Raw genomic sequence first — 19,693 nt, 5'->3', positions numbered from 1 at the left:
TCTATGGGGTCTCTATGGGGCTCTATGGGTCTCTATGGGGTCTCTATGGGGTCTCTATGGTGCTCTATAGGGTTCTATGGTGCTCTGTGGGGTCTCTGTGGGGCTCTATGGGGTTTCTTTGGGGCTCTATGGGGCTCTATGGGGGCTCTATGGTGCTCTATGGGGTCTCTATGGGGCTCTATGGGGTCTCTATGGGGCTCTATGGTGCTCTATAGGGTTCTATGGTGCTCTATGGGGCTCTATGGGGCTCTATGGGGCTCTATGGGGTCTCTATGGGGTCTCTATGGTGCTCTATGGGGTTCTATGGGGCTCTATGGGGCTCTATGGGGGGCTTATGGGGTCTATGGTGCTCTATGGGGTCTCTATGGGGTTCTATGCGGCTCTATGGTGCTCTATGGGGTCTATGGGGTTTCTATGGGGCTCTATGGGGTTCTATGGTGCTCTATGGGGTTCTATGGGGCTCTATGGGGTTTCTATGGGGCTCTATGGGGTCTCTATGGGGCTCTATGGGGCTCTATGGGGTCTCTATGGTGCTCTATGGGGTTCTGTGGGGGGCTTATGGGGTTCTATGGGGTTCTATTGGGTTCTATGGGTCTCTATGGGGTCTCTATGGTGCTCTATGGGGCTCTATGGTGCTCTATGGGTCTCTATGGGGTTCTATGGTGCTCTATGGGGTCTCTATGGGGCTCTATGGTGCCCTATAGGGTTCTATGGGCTCTATAGGGTTCTATGGGGCTCTATGGGGTCTCTATGGGGCTCTATGGGGTTTCTATGGGGCGCTATGGGGCTCTATAGGGTCTCCCACCCCATATAGGAATGCAGCCGACCCCAACATGGGAAATGGATCCGCTGTGTGGCCACTGACTCTGACTGGATGGTGAGTTATGGGGGGGGGGGGGGGTCTTTTTTGGGGTCAAAAAGGGATTTTTTGGGGTCAGTGGGTGGTTTTATGGGGTCTATGGGAGTTTTATGGGGTCAATGGGGGCCTTTTTGGGGTCAAAATGGGGCTTTTTGGGGTTATTTGGGGTTAATGGGGGGTTTTATGGGGTCTATGGGAGCTTTATAGGGTCAATGGGGGCCTTTTTGGGGTCAATATGGGGCTTTTTGGGGTCAATATGGGGCTTTTTTGGGGGGTATTTAGGGCCTTTTAGGGTCAATGTGGGGCTATTGGGGTCAGTGGGACCTTTGTGGGGTTAATGGGGGCCTTTTTGGGGTCAAAATGGGCCTTTTTGGGGCTTTTTGGGGTCAATATGGGGTTTTATGGGGTCAATATGGGGTTTTATGGGGTCAATATGGGGCTTATGGGGTCAATGGGGGCCTTTTTGGGGTCAATATGGGGCTTTTGGGGTCAATATGGGGCTTTTTGGGGTCAATATGGGGCTTTTGGGGTCAATATGGGGCTTTTTGGGGGGTATTTAGGGCCTTTTAGGGTCAATGTGGGGCTATTGGGGTCAGTGGGACCTTTGTGGGGTTAATGGGGGCCTTTTTGGGGTCAAAATGGGCCTTTTTGGGGCTTTTTGGGGTCAATATGGGGTTTTATGGGGTCAATATGGGGTTTTATGGGGTCAATATGGGGCTTATGGGGTCAATGGGGGCCTTTTTGGGGTCAATATGGGGCTTTTGGGGTCAATAGGGGGCTTTTTGGGGTCAATATGGGGCTTTTTGGGGTCAATATGGGGCTTTTTTGGGGGGTATTTAGGGCCTTTTAGGGTCAATGTGGGGCTATTGGGGTCAGTGGGACCTTTGTGGGGTTAATGGGGGCCTTTTTGGGGTCAAAATGGGCCTTTTTGGGGCTTTTAGGGGTCAATATGGGGTTTTATGGGGTCTATGGGAGCTTTATAGGGTCAATGGGGGCCTTTTTGGGGTCAAAATGGGCCTTTTTGGGGCTTTTTGGGGTCAATATGGGGTTTTATGGGGTCAATGGGGGCCTTTTGGGGGTCAATATGGGGCTTTTTGGGGTCAATATGGGGCTTTTTGGGGTCAATATGGGGCTTTTTTGGGGGGTATTTAGGGCCTTTTAGGGTCAATGTGGGGCTATTGGGGTCAGTGGGACCTTTGTGGGGTTAATGGGGGCCTTTTTGGGGTCAAAATGGGCCTTTTTGGGGCTTTTTGGGGTCAATATGGGGTTTTATGGGGTCAATGGGGGCTTATGGGGTCAATGGGGGCCTTTTTGGGGTCAATATGGGGCTTTTTGGGGTCAATATGGGGCTTTTTTGGGGGTATTTAGGGCCTTTTAGGGTCAATGTGGGGCTATTGGGGTCAGTGGGACCTTTGTGGGGTTAATGGGGGCCTTTTTGGGGTCAAAATGGGCCTTTTTGGGGCTTTTTGGGGTCAATATGGGGTTTAATGGAGTCAATATGGGGCTTATGGGGTCAATGGGGTCCTTTATGGGGTGGATTTGGGGCTTTTTGGGGTCAATGGGGGGTTTTATGGGGCCATTTGGGGCTTTTTGGGGTCAATTTGGGGCTTTTTGGGGTGGATTTGGGGCCTTTTCATGGGAAATTTGGGGCTATTTGGGGTTTTTTGGGGTCTTTTGGGTCTTTCTGGGGCCTCAACTGCTGATTTGGGCTCATTTTTGGGTTAAAAAAGGGCTTTTTTGGGGTCTTTAGATGAGGATTTAGGGTCGTTTTTGGGGTGGATTTGGGGTCATTTTGGGGTGGATTTGAGGCTTTTTGGGGTGGATTTGGGGCTTTTTGGGGGTATTTAGAGCGAATTTGGGTTTTTGGGGGTCTTTTGGGTCTTTCTGGGGCCTCAGCTGCTGATTTGGGCTCATTTTTGGGTTAAAAAAGGGCTTTTTTGGGGTCTTTAGATGAGGATTTGGGGTCGTTTTTGGGGTGGATTTGGGGTCATTTTGGGGGGATTTGGGGCTTTTTGGGGTGGATTTGGGGCTTTTTGGGGGGGATTTAGGACCATTTGGGGTTTTTTGGGGTCTTTTGGGTCTTTCTGGGGCCTCAGCTGCTGATTTGGGCTCATTTTTGGGTTAAAAAAGGGCTTTTTGGGGGTCCTTAGATGAGGATTTGGGGTCTTTAGATGAGGATTTGGGGTCATTTTGGGGTGGATTTGGGGTCATTTTGGGGTGGATTTGGGGCTTTTTGGGGTGGATTTGGGGTTTTTTGGGGTCTTTTGGGTCTTTTTGCGGCCTCAGCTGCTGATTTGGGCTCATTTTTGGGTTAAAAAAGGGCTTTTTTGGGGTCTTTAGATGAGGATTTAGGGTCGTTTTTGGGGTGGATTTGGGGCTTTTTGGGGTGGATTTGAGGCTTTTTGGGGTGGATTTAGGGCCAATTGGGGTTTTTTGGGGTCTTTTGGGTCTTTCTGGGGCCTCAGCTGCTGATTTGGGCTCATTTTTGGGTTAAAAAAGGGCTTTTTTGGGGTCTTTAGATGAGGATTTGGGGTCGTTTTTGGGGTGGATTTGGGGTCATTTTGGGGGGATTTGGGGCTTTTTGGGGTGGATTTGGGGCCTTTTCATGGGAAATTTGGGGCTATTTGGGGTTTTTTGGGGTCTTTTGGGTCTTTCTGGGGCCTCAGCTGCTGATTTGGGCTCATTTTTGGGTTAAAAAAGGGCTTTTTTGGGGTCTTTAGATGAGGATTTGGGGTCGTTTTTGGGGTGGATTTGGGGTCATTTTGGGGTGGATTTGGGGCTTTTTGGGGGGGATTTAGGGCCATTTGGGGTTTTTTGGGGTCTTTTGGGTCTTTCTGGGGCCTCAGCTGCTGATTTGGGCTCATTTTTGGGTTAAAAAAGGGCTTTTTTGGGGTCTTTAGATGAGGATTTAGGGTCGTTTTTGGGGTGGATTTGGGGTCATTTTGGGGGGATTTGGGGCTTTTTGGGGTGGATTTGGGGCTTTTTGGGGTGGATTTAGGGCCAATTGGGGTTTTTTGGGGTCTTTTGGGTCTTTCTGGGGCCTCAGCTGCTGATTTGGGCTCATTTTTGGGTTAAAAAAGGGCTTTTTTGGGGTCTTTAGATGAGGATTTAGGGTCGTTTTTGGGGTGGATTTGGGGTCATTTTGGGGGGATTTGGGGCTTTTTGGGGTGGATTTGGGGCTTTTGGGGCGGTTTTGGGTCTTTTTGGGGTCTTTATTTGAGGCTTTGGGTTGTTTTTTGGGTTAAAAAAGGCTGATTTTGGGGTCGTTTTGTGTTCAGGTCTGTGGGGGGGGCCCAGCATTGACCCTATGGCACCTTCGTTCCGTCACCCCAACCACTGTGTTCCCATTGGCTCCAGGGCAGCAACACGTCCTATTCCATCAGGATCTGGTCTGTCCTGCCCCATAGCGACCCATAGAACCCCATAAAACCCCATAGGACCCCATAGAATCCCATAGAACCCGATAGGACCCCATAGAATCCCATAGAACTCCATTAAACCCTATAGAACCTCCAGGGCAGCAACACGTCCTATTCCATCAGGATCTGGTCTGTCCTGCCCCATAGCGACCCATAGAACCCCATAGGACCCCATAGAACCCGATAGGACCCCATAGAATCCCATAGAGTCCCATAGAGTCCCATAGAACTCCATTAAACCCTATAGAACCTCCAGGGCAACAACACGTCCTATTCCATCAGGATCTGGTCTGTCCTGCCCCATAGAACCCCATAAAACCCCATAGGACCCCATAAAACCCCATAGAACCCGATAGGACCCCATAGGACCCCATAGAATCCCATAGAACCCGATAGGACCCCATAGAATCCCATAGACCTCCATTAAACCCTATAGAACCTCCAGGGCAGCAACACGTCCTATTCCATCAGGATCTGGTCTGTCCTGCCCCATAGCGACCCATAGAACCCCATAAAACCCCATAAAACCCCATAGGACCCCATAGAACCCTATAGAACCCCATAGGACCCCATAGAACCCCATAGAATCCCATAGAATCCCATAGAACTCCATTAAACCCTATAGAACCTCCAGGGCAGCAACACGTCCTATTCCATCAGGATCTGGTCTGTCCTGCCCCATAGCGACCCATAGAACCCCATAAAACCCCATAAAACCCCATAGAACCCCATAGAACCCCATAGAATCCCATAGAATCCCATAGAACTCCATTAAACCCTATGGAACCTCCAGGGCAACAACACGTCCTATTCCATCAGGATCTGGTCTGTCCTGCCCCATAGCGACCCATAGAACCTCATAGGACCCCATAGAACCCCATAGGACCCTATAGAACCCCATAGGACCCCATAGAACCCGATAGGACCCCATAGAACGCCATAGAACTCCATTAAACCCTATAGAACCTCCAGGGCAGCAACACGTCCTATTACATCAGGATCTGGTCTGTCCTGCCCCATAGCGACCCATAGAACCCCATAAAACCCCATAGGACCCCATAGAACCCCATAGAACCCAATAGGACCCCATAAAACCCCATAGAACCCCATAGAACCCCATAGAATCCCATAGAGTCCCATAGAACTCCATTAAACCCTATAGAACCTCCAGGGCAGCAACACGTCCTATTCCATCAGGATCTGGTCTATCCTGCCCCATAGCGACCCATAGAACCCCATAAAACCCCATAGAATCCCATAGAACACATAGGACCCCATAAAACCCCATAGAACCCGATAGGACCCCATAAAACCCCATAGAACCCCATAGAACTCCACTGAACCCCATAGAATTCCATTGGACCCCCATAGAACACCACTGAACTCCATTGAACCCCATAGAATCCCATAGCGCCCTATAGAGCCCCCTTAATGCCCCCTAATTGCCCCCTACCCCCTTACTACCCCCCTAATTTCCCCCTACCCCCTTTATTACCCCCTTATTACCCCATATTACCTCCTTATTACCCCTTATTACTCCCTACCCCCCCCATTACCCCCTAATTATCCCCTATCCCCTTATTACCCCCATATTACCACCTTATTACCCCCTTATTACCCCTATTACCCCCTTATTACCCCTTATTGCCTCCTATTATCCCCTTATTACCCCCTATTACCCCTATTACCCAATTATTACCCCCTATTACCCCCTTATTACCCCTTATTACCCCATTATTACCCCTTATTCCCCCCTTATTACCCCATATTACCCCCTATTATCCCATATTACCCCCCTAATTGCCCCCCACCTCCTTTATTACCCCCTTATTACCCCCTATTTCCCCTTATTACCCCATTATTACCCCCTATTTCCCCCTTATTACCCCCTATTACCCCCTTATTACCCCTATTACCCCCTATTACCCCATTATTACCCCTTATTGCCCCCTATTACCCCCTCATTACCCCCTACGACCCCCTTATTACCCCCTTATTACCCCCTATTACCCCCTTATTACCCCCTATCACCCCCTTATTACCCCCTTATTACCCCCTATTACCCCCTTATTACCCCCTATTACCCCTTATTACGCCCTATTACCCCTATTACCTCTTATTACCCCCTATTACCCCTTATTACCCCCTATTACCCCATTATTACCCCCTTATTACCCCTATTACCCCTTATTACACCCTATTATCCCCTATTACCCCCTTATTACCCCCTATTACCCCCATATTACCCCCCATTACCTCCTTATTACCCCTTATTACCCCCTTATTACCCCCTATTACCCCCTTATTTCCCCCTATGACCCCCCTATTACCCCCTATTACCCCTTATTGCCCCCTATTACCCCCTCATTACCCCCTATGACCCCTTATTAACCCCCTATCACCCCCTAATTGCCCCTAATTACCCTCCCCTATTAATTAACCTCCTTTATTACCCCGTTATTACCCCCTTATTACCCCTTATTACCCCCTATTACCCCCTTATTACCCCCTATTACCCCTTATTACCCCCTTATTACCTCCTTATTATCCCCTATTACCCTCTATTACCCCCTTATTACCCCTTATTACCCCTTATTACCCCCTTATTACCCCCTATCACCCCTTATTAACCCCCTATTACCCCCTAATTGCCCCTAATTACCCCCCTATTAATTAACCCCCCATTAATTACCCCCCCAGCTCCTGGCCTGTGGTCAGGGCTCATCCCTGCACCAACTTCAGCTCAGTGGGGAATTAAAGGGCCGGGTCCCCTGCACCCCCCCGGCCCTACGCTGCCTCTGCCTGCACCCCCCAGCCCCAGAGCATAAGGTGGGTCTATGGGGTGATCTATGGGGTCCTATGGGGCTCTATGGGGGATATATGGGGTTCTATGGGGCTCTGTGGGGCTCTATGGGGCCCTACGCTGCCTCTGCCTGCACCCCCCAGCCCCAGAGCATAAGGTGGGTCTCTATGGGGCGCTATGGGGTCTCTATGGGGGTCTATGGGGGATATATGGGGTTCTGTGGGGTCTCTATGGGGTCCTATGGGGCTCTATGGGGGATATATGGGGTTCTATGGGGTCTCTATGGGGCTCTATGGGGCCCTACGCTGCCTCTGCCTGCACCCCCCAGCCCCAGAGCATAAGGTGGGTCTATGGGGTGATCTATGGGGCTCTATGGGGCTCTATGGGGTCTCTATAGGGCTCTATGGGGGTATATGGGGTTCTATGGGGGATCTATGGGGGATATATGGGGTTCTATGGGGTTCTATGGGGCTCTGTGGGGCTCTATGGGGCCCTACGCTGCCTCTGCCTGCACCCCCCAGCCCCAGAGCATAAGGTGGGTCTCTATGGGGCGCTATGGGGTTCTATGGGGCGCTATGGGGTCTCTATGGGGGTCTATGGGGGATATATGGGGTTCTATGGGGCTCTATGGGGCTCTATGGGGCCCTACGCTGCCTCTGCCTGCACCCCCCAGCCCCAGAGCATAAGGTGGGTCTCTATGGGGCTCTATGGGGTTCTATGGGGTCTCTGTGGGGCTCTATGGGGTTCTATGGGGGATCTATGGGGCTCTATGGGGATATATGGGGGCTCTATGGGGTTCTATGGGGTCTCTGTGGGGCTCTATGGGGTTCTATGGGGGATCTATGGGGCTCTATGGGGTTCTATGGGGCTCTATGGAGTCTCTATGGGGGTCTATGGGGGATATATGGGGTTCTATGGGTCTCTATAGGGCTCTATAGGGGATATATGGGGTTCTATGGGGCTCTATGGGGCTCTATGAGGCCCTACGCTGCCTCTGCCTGCACCCCCCAGCCCCAGAGCATAAGGTGGGTCTATGGGGTGATCTATGGGGCTCTATGGGGTTCTATGGGGGATATATGGGGCTCTATGGGGTTCTATGGGGATCTATGGGGTTCTATGGGGGATCTATGGGGCTCTATGGGGCGCTATGGGGTCTTTATGGGGCTCTATGGAGGGTTTATGGGGTTCTATGGGGCTCTATGGGGTTCTATGGGGTCTCTGTGGGGCTCTGTGGGGTTCTATGGGGGATCTATGGGGCTATATGGGGATATATGGGGGATCTATGGGGGTTTATGGGGCTCTATGGGGGATCTATGGGGGGTTTATGGGGTTCTATGGGGCTCTGTGGGGGATATATGGGGCTCTGTGGGGTTCTATGGGGCTCTATGGGGGCTCTATGGGGGATCTATGGGGTTCTATGGGGCTCTATGGAGTCTCTATGGGGCTCTATGGGGGATATATGGGGTTCTATGGGGTTCTATGGGGTCTCTATAGGGCTCTATAGGGGATATATGGGGTTCTATGGGGTTACTATGGGGCTCTATGGGGCCCTACGCTGCCTCTGCCTGCACCCCCCAGCCCCAGAGCATAAGGTGGGTCTATGGGGTGATCTATGGGGTTCTATGGGGCTCTATAGGGGATATATGGGGTTCTATGGGGTTCTATGGGGGATATATGGGGTTCTATGGGGCTCTATGGGGCTCTATGGGGAGTTTGGGGGGGGTAGAGGGGTCTATGGGGGATATATGGGGCTCTATGGGGTCTCTATGGGGCTCTATGGGGCCCTACGCTGCCTCTGCCTGCACCCCCCAGCCCCAGAGCATAAGGTGGGTCTATGGGGTGATCTATGGGGCTATATGGGGCTCTATGGGGGATATATGGGGTTCTATGGGGTTCTATGGGGCTCTATGGGGGATCTATGGGGTTCTATGGGGCTCTATGGGGCTCTATGGGGCTCTATGGGGTTCTATTGGGTCTCTGTGGGGCTCTATGGGGTTCTATGGGGGATCTATGGGGCTATATGGGGATATATGGGGGATCTATGGGGGTTTATGGGGCTCTATGGGGGTTTTACGGGGTTCTATGGGGCTCTATGGGGTTCTATGGGGTCTCTGTGGGGCTCTATGGGGTTCTATGGGGCCTCTATGGGGCTCTGTGGGGGATATATGGGACTCTGTGGGGTTCTATGGGGCTCTATGGGGGATCTATGGGGTTCTATGGGGCTCTATGCGGCTCTATGGGGGATCTATGGGGGGTTTATGGGGTTCTATGGGGTTCTATGGGGCTCTATGGGGGATATATGGGGTTCTATGGGGTCTCTATGGGGATCTATGGGGCCCTACGCTGCCTCTGCCTGCACCCCCCAGCCCCAGAGCATAAGGTGGGTCTCTATGGGGCGCTATGGGGCTATATGGGGCTCTATGGGGGATATATGGGGTTCTATGGGGCTCTATGGGGGATATATGGGGTTCTATGGGGCCTCTATGGGGCTCTGTGGGGGATATATGGGGCTCTGTGGGGTTCTATGGGGCTCTATGGGGGATCTATGGGGTTCTATGGGGTTCTATGGGGTCTCTGTGGGGTTCTATGGGGCTCTACGGGGCCTCTATGGGGCTCTGTGGGGGATATATGGGGCTCTGTGGGGTTCTATGGGGCTCTATGGGGGATCTATGGGGTTCTATGGGGCTCTATGGAGTCTCTATGGGGGTCTCTATGGGGCTCTATGGGGCCCTACGCTGCCTCTGCCTGCACCCCCCAGCCCCAGAGCATAAGGTGGGTCTCTATGGGGCGCTATGGGGTTCTATGGGGCTCTATGGGGTTCTATGGGGCTCTATGGGGTCTCTATGGGGTCCTATGGGGCTCTATGGGGTTCTATGGGGGATCTATGGGGCTCTATGGGGCGCTATGGGGTCTCTATGGGGCTCTATGGGGGATATATGGGGGTTTATGGGGTCCTATGGGGGCTATGGGGTTCTATGGGGATTTATGGGGTTCTATGGGGGATCTATGGGGCTCTATGGGGATATATGGGGGATATATGGGTGTTTATGGGGTTCTGTGGGGCTCTATGGAGGATCTATGGGGTTCTATGGGGGATCTATGGGGCTCTATGGGGATATATGGGGGATATATGGGTGTTTATGGGGTTCTGTGGGGCTCTATGGAGGATCTATGGGGTCTCTATGGGGTTTATGGTGTTCTATGGGGTCTCTATGGGGCTCTATGGGGTTCTATGGGTCTCTATGGGTCCCTATGGGTCGCTATGGGTCTTTATGGGGTCCCTATGGGGCACAGTGTCTCTATGGGTCTCTATGGGGTCTCTATGGGGTTCTATGTGTCTCTATGTGTCCCTATGTGTCTCTATGGGGTCTCTATGGGGCTCTATGGGGGTTCTATGGGGTCTCTATGGGGCGCTATGGGGTTCTATGGGTCTCTATGGGTCTCTATGGGTCTCTGTGTGTCTCTATGGGGTCTCTATGGGTCCCTATGTGTCTCTATGGGGTCTCTATGGGGCTCTATGGGGGTTCTATGGGGCTCTATGGGGCTCTATGGGGGTTCTGTGGGGTTCTATGGGGTCTCTATGGGTCTCTATGGGTCCCTATGTGTCTCTATGGGTCCCTATGTGTCTCTATGGGGTCTCTATGTGTCTCTATGGGGTCTCTATGGGGCTCTATGGGGGTTCTATGGGGTCCCTATGTGTCTCTATGGGTCCCTATGTGTCTCTATGGGGTCTCTATGGGTCCCTATGTGTCTCTATGGGTCCCTATGTGTCTCTATGGGGTCTCTATGGGTCTCTGTGGGGCACAGTGTCTCTATGTGTCTCTATGGGGTCTCTATGTGTCTCTATGGGTCTCTATGGGTCTCTATGGGTCTCTATGGGGTCTCTATGGGGCTCTATGGGGGTTCTATGGGGTTCTATGGGGTCTCTATGTGTCTCTATGTGTCCCTATGTGTCTCTATGGGGTCTCTATGGGTCCCTATGTGTCTCTATGGGGTCTCTATGGGGCTCTATGGGGGTTCTATGGGGCTCTATGGGGGTTCTATGGGGTTCTATGGGGTCTCTATGGGTCTCTATGGGTCCCTATGTGTCTCTATGGGGTCTCTATGGGGCTCTATGGGGGTTCTATGGGGTTCTATGGGGTCCCTATGTGTCTCTATGGGGTCTCTATGGGTCCCTATGTGTCTCTGTGGGTCCCTATGTGTCTCTATGGGGTCTCTATGGGTCTCTGTGGGGTCTCTATGGGGTCTCTATGGGGTCCCTATGTGTCTCTATGGGGTCTCTATGGGTCCCTATGGGTCTCTATGGGTCCCTATGGGTCTCTATGGGGTCTCTATGGGTCTCCATGGCTCCCTATGGGTCCCTATGTGTCTCTATGGGTCCCTATGTGTCCCTATGTGTCTCTATGTGTCTCTATGGGGTCTCTATGGGGCTCTATGGGGTTCTATGGGTCTCTATGGGTCCCTATGGGTCGCTATGGGTCTTTATGGGGTCCCTATGGGGCACAGTGTCTCTATGAGTCTCTATGGGGTCTCTATGGGTCTCTATGTGTCCCTATGGGTCTCTATGGGGTCTCTATGGGGTCTCTATGGGGTTCTATGGGGTCTCTATGGGTCTCTATGGGGTCTCTATGGGTCTCTATGTGTCCCTATGGGTCTCTATGGGGTCTCTATGGGGCTCTATGGGGGTTCTATGGGGCTCTATGGGGGTTCTATGGGGTTCTATGGGGTCTCTATGGGGTTCTATGGATCCCTATGTGTCTCTATGGGGTATCTATGGGTCTCTATGGGTCTCTATGGGGTCTCTATGGGTCTCTATGTGTCCCTATGGGTCTCTATGGGGCTCTATGGGGGTTCTATGGGGCTCTATGGGGGTTCTATGGGGTTCTATGGGGTCTCTATGGGGTTCTATGGATCCCTATGTGTCTCTATGGGGTTTCTATGGGTCTCTATGGGGTTCTATGGGGCTCTATGGGGGTTCTATGGGGTTCTGTGGGGTCCCTATGTGTCTCTATGGGGTCTCTATGGGGTCCCTATGTGTCTCTATGGGGTCTCTATGGGTCCCTATGGGTCTCTATGGGGTCTCTATGGATCCCTATGTGTCTCTATGGGGTCTCTATGTGTCTCTATGTGTCTCTATGGGTCCCTATGTGTCTCTATGGGTCTCTATGGGTCCCTATGGGTCTCTATGTGTCTCTATGTGTCTCTATGTGTCTCTATGGGTCTCTATGGGTCTCTATGGGTCCCTATGGGTCCCTATGTGTCTCTATGGGGTCTCTATGGGGCTGACCCCATTTCTCCCCCTATAGGTTCTGACGGCCGCAGGGAACAGCCCCAAAATCGACGTGTTCACCAACCTGGGATACAGAGCGTTCTCATTGGCCTTCACATGACACCGCCCCATAGCGCCCCATAACCACCCCATAACTGCCCCATAACCGCCCCATAACCGCCCTATAGCCCCCTATAACCCCATATCCCCCCCATATAACCCCATATCCCCCCATATAACCCCATATAACCCCATATAACCCCATATAACCCCATATCCCACCCCATATCCCCCCATATAACCCCATATCCCCCCCATATCCCACCCCATACCCCCATATAACCCCATATATCCTCATATCCCTCCCATATAACCCCATATCCCCCCATAACCCCATATCCCCCCATATCCCACCCCATATCCCCCCCTTATAGCCCCATATCCCACCCCATAACCCCATATAACCCCATAGAGGTTCACTTTGTTCATTAGTGATTCCAGTTTTTAATTACAGCCTCGTTTGTCTTCATTAAGGTGGGGGGGGGGGGGGGGGGACAGCGTGGGGGTCTCTATGGGGCTCTATGGGGTCTCTATGGGGTCTATGGGGTCTCTATGGGGCTCTATGGGGTCTCTATGGGGTCTATGGGGTCTCTATGGGGCTCTATGGGGTCTCTATGGGGTCTATGGGGTCTCTATGGGGCTCTATGGGGTCTCTATGGGGTCTATGGGGTCTCTATGGGGCTCTATGGGGTCTCTATGGGGTCTATGGGGTCTCTATGGGGCTCTATGGGGTCTCTATGGGGCTCTATGGGGTCTGTGGGGTCTCTGTGGGGCTCTATGGGGTCTCTGTGGGGCTCTATGGGGTCTCTGTGGGGCTCTATGGGGTCTCTATGGGGTCTATGGGTCTCTATGGGGTCTATGGGGCTCTATGGGGTCAGGGGGTCTCTATGGGGTTTCTAGGGGGCTCTATGGGGTCAGTGGGACTCTATGGGGTCTCTAGGGGTCTCTATGGGGCTCTATGGGGTCTCTATGGGGTCAGTGGGGCTCTAAGGGCTCTATGGGGTCTCTATGGGGTCAGTGGGTCTCTAAGGGCTCTATGGGGTCTCTATGGGGTCAGGGGGTCTCTATGGGGCACTATGGGGTCAGGGGGTCTCTATGGGGCTCTATCGGGTTTGTAGGGGCTCTATGGGGTCTCTATGGGGCCTCTATGGGTCCCTATAGGGCCCTATGGGGCCTCTATGGGGTTCTATAGGGTCTCTATGGGGCTCTATGGGGTTTCTAGGGGTCTCTATGGGGCCCTATGGGGTCTCTATGGGGTTCTATAGGGTCTCTGTGGGGCTCTGTGGGTCCCTATAGGGCCCTATGGGGTCTCTATGGGGCTCTATAGGGTCTCTGTGGGGCTCTATGGGGTTTCTAGGGGTCTCTATGGGGCCTCTATGGGGCTCTATGGGTCCCTATATGGCTCTATGGGGCCTCTATGGGGCTCTATAGGGTCTCTGTGGGGCTCTATGGGGTTTCTAGGGGTCTCTATGGGGCCCTATGGGGTCTCTATGGGGTTCTATAGGGTCTCTGTGGGGCTCTGTGGGTCCCTATAGGGCCCTATGGGGTCTCTATGGGGCTCTATGGGGTTTCTAGGGGTCTCTATGGGGCCTCTATGGGGCTCTATGGGTCCCTATATGGCCCTATGGGGTCTCTATGGGGTCTCTATGGGTCTCTGTGGGGCTCTATGGGGTTTCTATGGGGTCTCTATGGGGTCCATCATCCAGGAGGGTCCCATCAAGGTTATGGGGTCACATCATCGGGGTCAGCTCGGCGCCCGCCATGTTCTCATAGGAGCCGCCATCTGTGGGGCAGAACGACCCCATTGGCCCCATAGACCCCATTGATCCTATAGGCCCCATAGACCCCATTGATCCTATAGGCCCCATTGATCCTATAGGCCCCATTGATCCCATTGATCCCATTGACCCCATTGATCCCATTGACCCCATTGATCCTATAGACCCCATTGACCCCATAGACCCCATTGATCCTATAGGCCCCATAGATCCCATTGACCCCATTGATCCCATTGACCCCATAGACCCCATAGACCCCATTGATCCCATTGATCCCATTGATCCCATTGATCCCATTGGCCCCATTGACCCCATAGACCCCATTGATCCCATTGGCCACATTGATCCTATAGACCCCATTGATCCCATTGGCCCCATTGATCCCATTGACCCCATTGATCCCATTGACCCCATAGACCCCATTGGCCCCATAGACCCCATTGGCCCCATAGACCCCATTGATCCTATAGGCCCCATAGACCCCATTGACCCCATAGACCCCATTGATCCTATAGGCCCCATTGATCCCATAGACCCCATAGACCCCATTGGCCCCATAGACCCCATAGACCCCATTGACCCCATAGACCCCATTGGCCCCATAGACCCCATTGGCCCCATTGACCCCATAGACCCCATTGGCCCCATAGACCCCATTGACCCCATTAACCCTATAAACCCCATTGATCCCATATTCCCCCCATAGCCCCCCATTACCCCCCATAACCACCCCATAACCACCCCATATCACCCAATATCACCCCATATCACCCCATAGCGCCCCATAACCACCCCATATCACCCCATAACCACCCCATATCACCCCATATCACCCCATAACCCCCCCATAAACCCCATAACCACCCCATAGCGCCCCATAACCACCCCATAACCACCCCATATCACCCCATAACCCCCCATAAACCCCATAACCACCCCATAACCACCCCATATCACCCCATAACCACCCCATATCACCCCATAACCACCCCATATCACCCCATAACCACCCCATAGTGCCCCATAACCACCCCATATCACCCCATATCACCCCATATCACCCCATAACCACCCCATAAACCACATAACCACCCCATATCACCCCATAGCGCCCCATAACCACCCCATATCACCCCATAACCACCCCATAGCACCCCATAACCACCCCATAACCACCCCATATCACCCCATATCACCCCATAACCACCCCATAACCACCCCATATCATCCCATAACCACCCCATATCACCCCATAACCACCCCATAACCCCATAACCACCCCATAGTGCCCCATATCACCCCATAGCGCCCCATAACCACCCCATATCACCCCATAACCACCCCATAGTGCCCCATAACAACCCCATAGTGCCCCATAACCACCCCATATGACCCCATAACCACCCCATATCACCCCATAACCACCCCATAACCACCCCATATCATCCCATAACCACCCCATATCACCCCATAACCACCCCATAACCCCATAACCACCCCATATCACCCCATATCACCCCAAAGTGCCCCATAACCACCCCATATCACCCCATAACCAGCCCATATCACCCCATATCACCCCATATCACCCCATAACCACCCCATATCACCCCATAACCACCCCATATCACCCCATAACCACCCCATATCACCCCATATCACCCCATAACCACCCCATATCACCCCATAACCACCCCATATCACCCCATATCCCCCCATAACCACCCCATAGCGCCCCATAACCACCCCATAGCGCCCCATAACCACCCCATATCACCCCATAACCACCCCATAACCCCATAACCACCCCATATCACCCCATAACCACCCCATAGCGCCCCATAACCACCCCTTATCACCCCATAACCACCCCATATCACCCCATAACCACCCCATATCACCCCATATCACCCCATATCACCCCATAACCACCCCATAGCGCCCCATAACCACACCATATCCCCCCATAACCACCCCATAGCGCCCCATAACCACCCCATATCACCCCATAACCACCCCATAGTGCCCCATAACCACCCCATATCACCCCATAACCACCCCATAGCGCCCCATAACCACCCCATAACCACCCCATATCATCCCATAACCACCCCATATCACCCCATAACCACCCCATATCACCCCATATCACCCCATAACCACCCCATATCACCCCATAGCGCCCCATAGCGCCCCATAACCACCCCATAGCGCCCCATAACCACCCCATATCACCCCATATCACCCCATAACCACCCCATAACCACCCCATAGTGCCCCATAACCACCCCATATCACCCCATAACCACCCCATAGCCCCATAACCACCCCATATCACCCCATATCACCCCATATCACCCCATATCACCCCATAACCACCCCATATCACCCCATAACCACCCCATATTACCCCATAACCACCCCATATCACCCCATATCACCCCATATCACCCCATAACCACCCCATAACCACCCCATAGCGCCCCATAACCACCCCATATCACCCCATAACCACCCCATATCACCCCATATCACCCCATATCCCCCCATAACCACCCCATATCACCCCATAACCACCCCATATCACCCCATATCACCCCATATCCCCCCATAACCACCCCATATCACCCCATAACCACCCCATAGCCCCATAACCACCCCATAGCCCCATAACCACCCCATATCACCCCATAACCCCATAACCACCCCATATTACCCCATATCACCCCATATCACCCCATAACCACCCTATAGCACCCCATAACCCCATAACCCCATAACCCCCCCATATCCCCATCTCACCATCCTCACATCCATCCCTTTGTGCTGCTGCCCCCCTGCTGCCCCCCATCTCCTCGTAGGGCTGCGACCCTATAAGTGTGGGGTGAGGGGGGGACACTTATGGGGTGCCATATTGTCTCCCCCCCCCCCCATTTATGGGTCCCACCAGCCCCCCATAGGGGACAATGGGGCAGCTATGGGGTCCCTATGGGGTCTCTATGGGGCAGCTATGGGGTCCCTATGGGGCAGCTATGGGGTCCCTATGGGGTCTCTATGGGGCAGCTATGGGGTCTCTATGGGGCAGTTATGGGGTCCCTATGGGGCAGCTATGGGGCAGTTATGGGGTCTCTATGGGGTCTCTATGGGTCTCAATGGATCTCAATGGAACTCAATGGCTCCCTATGGGGTCTTCATAGGGACTCTATGGGGTAGTTATGGGGTCTCTATGGGGCACTTATGGGGTCTCTATGGGGCAGCTATGGGGTCTCTATGGGGTCCCTATGGGGTCTCTATGGGGCAGCTATGGGGTCCCTATGGGGCAGCTATGGGGTCTCTATGGGGTCTCTATGGGGTCCCTATGGGGTCCCTATGGGGCAGCTATGGGGTCCCTATGGGGTCCCTATGGGTCCCTATGGGTCCCTATGGGTCTCTATGGGGTCTCTATGGGTCTCTATGGGTCTCTATGGGTCGCTATGGGGCAGCCCCCCACCTGCAGATCCATCACTGCGTCCATCCCAGCGCTGAGCCGCCAACAGCACCTGCTGCAGCCCTGGGATCAATGGGGTTAATGGGGTCAATGGGGTCTATGGGGTCAATGGGGTTAATAGGGTCTATGGGGTCTATGGGGTCAATGGGGTCTATGGGGTCTTTGGGGTCTATGGGGTCAATGGGGTCTATGGGGTCAATGGGGTCTATGGGGTCTATGGGGTCAATGGGGTCAATGGGGTCAATGGGGTCAATGGGGTCAATGGGTTCAATAGGGTCAATGGGGTCTATGGGCTTAATAGGGTCAATGGGATCAATGGGGTCAATGGGGTCAATGGGGTCAATGGGTTCAATGGAGTCAATGGGGTTAATAGGGTCAATGGGGTCTATGGGGTCAATAGGGTCAATGGGGTTAATAGGGTCAATGGGGTCAATGGGGTTAATAGAGTCAATGGGGCTCAATGGGTTCAATGGGGTCAATAGGGTCAATGGGGCCAATGGGATCAATGGGGCCAATGGGGGTCAATGGGGTCTATGGGGTCCTATGACCCTATAGGGCTATCTAACCCTATAGGGCTGATTCTATAGGGCTGGCTGACCCTATAGGGCCGATCCTATAGGGCAGTGTGACTCTATAGGGCCATATAACCCTATAGGGCTGATCCTATAGGGCAGTGTGACCCTATGGGGCTGATCCTATAGGGCAGTGTGACCCTATAGGGCCATATAACCCTATAGGGCTGATCCTATAGGACCATATAACCCTATGGGGCTGATCCTATAGGGCCATATAACCCTATAGGGCTGATCCTATAGGACCATATAACCCTATAGGGCTGATCCTATAGGGCCATATAACCCTATAGGGCCATATAACCCTATGGGGCTGATCCTATAGGGCAGTGTGCCCCTATAGGGCCATATAACCCTATAGGGCTGATCCTATAGGGCCATATAACCCTATAGGGCTGATCCTATAGGGCCATATAACCCTATAGGGCTGATCCTATAGGACAGTGTAACCCTATAGGGCCATATAACCCTATAGGGCTGATCCTATGCGGCCTTATAACCCTATAGGGCTGATCCTATAGGGCCATATAACCCTATAGGACTGATCCTATGGGGTACTGTGACCCTATAGGGCCATATAACCCTATAGGGCTGATCCTATAGGGCCATATAACCCTATAGGGCCATATAACCCTATGGGGCTGATCCTATTGGGCAGTGTGCCCCTATAGGGCCATATAACCCTATGGGGCTGATCCTATAGGGCCATATAACCCTATAGGGCTGATCCTATAGGGCCATATAACCCTATAGGGCCATATAACCCTATAGGGCCGTTACCTGTGATGAGTTTGGCAGCTCCGGTGCTCAGCTCTATGGGGTCGTTCACCTTCGGGGTCTGGGCTATAGGGCGGCAATGGGGCGGCCCCATTGAAGTCAGCTCTGCCCCATAAGTTGTGGGGCTGGATGGGGGTTGGATTCTATGGGGCGCTCACCGGGATCTGGGGCTGATTTGGGGTCGTTCTCGTAGCTCCCTGTTGGGGGGCAGAGGGATGTTATGGGGCCGCTATGGGGCTCTATGGGGTCTCTATGGGGTGGCTATGGGGCACTATGGGGTGGTTATGGGGCACTATGGGGTGGTTATGGGGCTCTATGGGGTGCTATAGGGTGGCTATGGGGTGGTTATGGGGCCGCTATGGGGCTCTATGGGGTCTCTATGGGGTGGTTATGGGGTGATATGGGGTGGTTATGGGGTTATGGGGTGATATAGGGTGATATGCGGTGGCTATGGGGTGGTTATGGGGTGATATGGGGTGGTTATGGGGCGCTATGGGGTGGTTATGGGGTGATATGGGGTGGTTATGGGGCGCTATGGGGTGGTTATGGGGTGATATGGGGTGATATGGGGTGGTTATGGGGCTCTATGGGGTGGTTATGGGGTGATATGGGGTGGTTATGGGGCTCTATGGGGTGGTTATGGGGTGGTATGGGGCTCTATGGGGTGGT

The 19,693-nt window shown here is 53.0% G+C and overlaps 2 protein-coding genes across 45 annotated transcripts in view; one reads left to right on the top strand and one right to left on the bottom strand.

Moving 5' to 3' along the window:
* The window catches only part of THOC6 (THO complex subunit 6), a 23,198-nt gene extending 10,340 nt beyond the window's left edge, over nt 1–12,858 (top strand). The window contains exons 8-11 of the mRNA XM_085533305.1: nt 815–877; nt 4,138–4,248; nt 6,979–7,107; nt 12,388–12,858. Of these exons, the coding sequence (XP_085389431.1) occupies nt 815–877; nt 4,138–4,248; nt 6,979–7,107; nt 12,388–12,471 (387 nt within the window). The 3' untranslated portion in view covers nt 12,472–12,858. The remainder of the gene's footprint in view (nt 1–814; nt 878–4,137; nt 4,249–6,978; nt 7,108–12,387) is intronic.
* LOC146751972 (uncharacterized) overlaps nt 12,839–19,693 on the bottom strand; it is a 24,465-nt gene continuing 17,610 nt past the window's right edge. For 13 of the 44 annotated variants that reach the window (XR_014941074.1, XR_014941076.1, XR_014941068.1 and 10 more), the window contains 5 exons: nt 19,183–19,221; nt 19,028–19,090; nt 17,679–17,738; nt 16,991–17,059; nt 12,839–14,193 (listed from right to left, as the gene is read on the bottom strand). Coding sequence is in view for 27 of the 44 variants with exons in the window: in XM_085533294.1 (XP_085389420.1) it covers nt 14,141–14,193; nt 16,991–17,059; nt 17,679–17,738; nt 19,028–19,090; nt 19,183–19,221 (284 nt within the window). In the remaining 17 variants the exon portion in view is untranslated. Of the gene's footprint in view, nt 14,194–16,990; nt 17,060–17,678; nt 17,739–19,026; nt 19,091–19,182; nt 19,222–19,693 lie in introns of those variants that run through there. The other 31 variants (XM_085533303.1, XM_085533301.1, XM_085533295.1 and 28 more) reach the window with 18 other exon arrangements.

The sequence above is a fragment of the Coturnix japonica genome, unplaced genomic scaffold, assembly GCF_054131305.1.
Source record: "Coturnix japonica strain WE unplaced genomic scaffold, WE-NBRP24 Scf058, whole genome shotgun sequence".
Lineage (NCBI taxonomy): Eukaryota > Metazoa > Chordata > Aves > Galliformes > Phasianidae > Coturnix > Coturnix japonica.
Note: the sequence above shows the minus strand (reverse complement) of the source record. Positions and strands in the feature narration are given on the sequence as shown.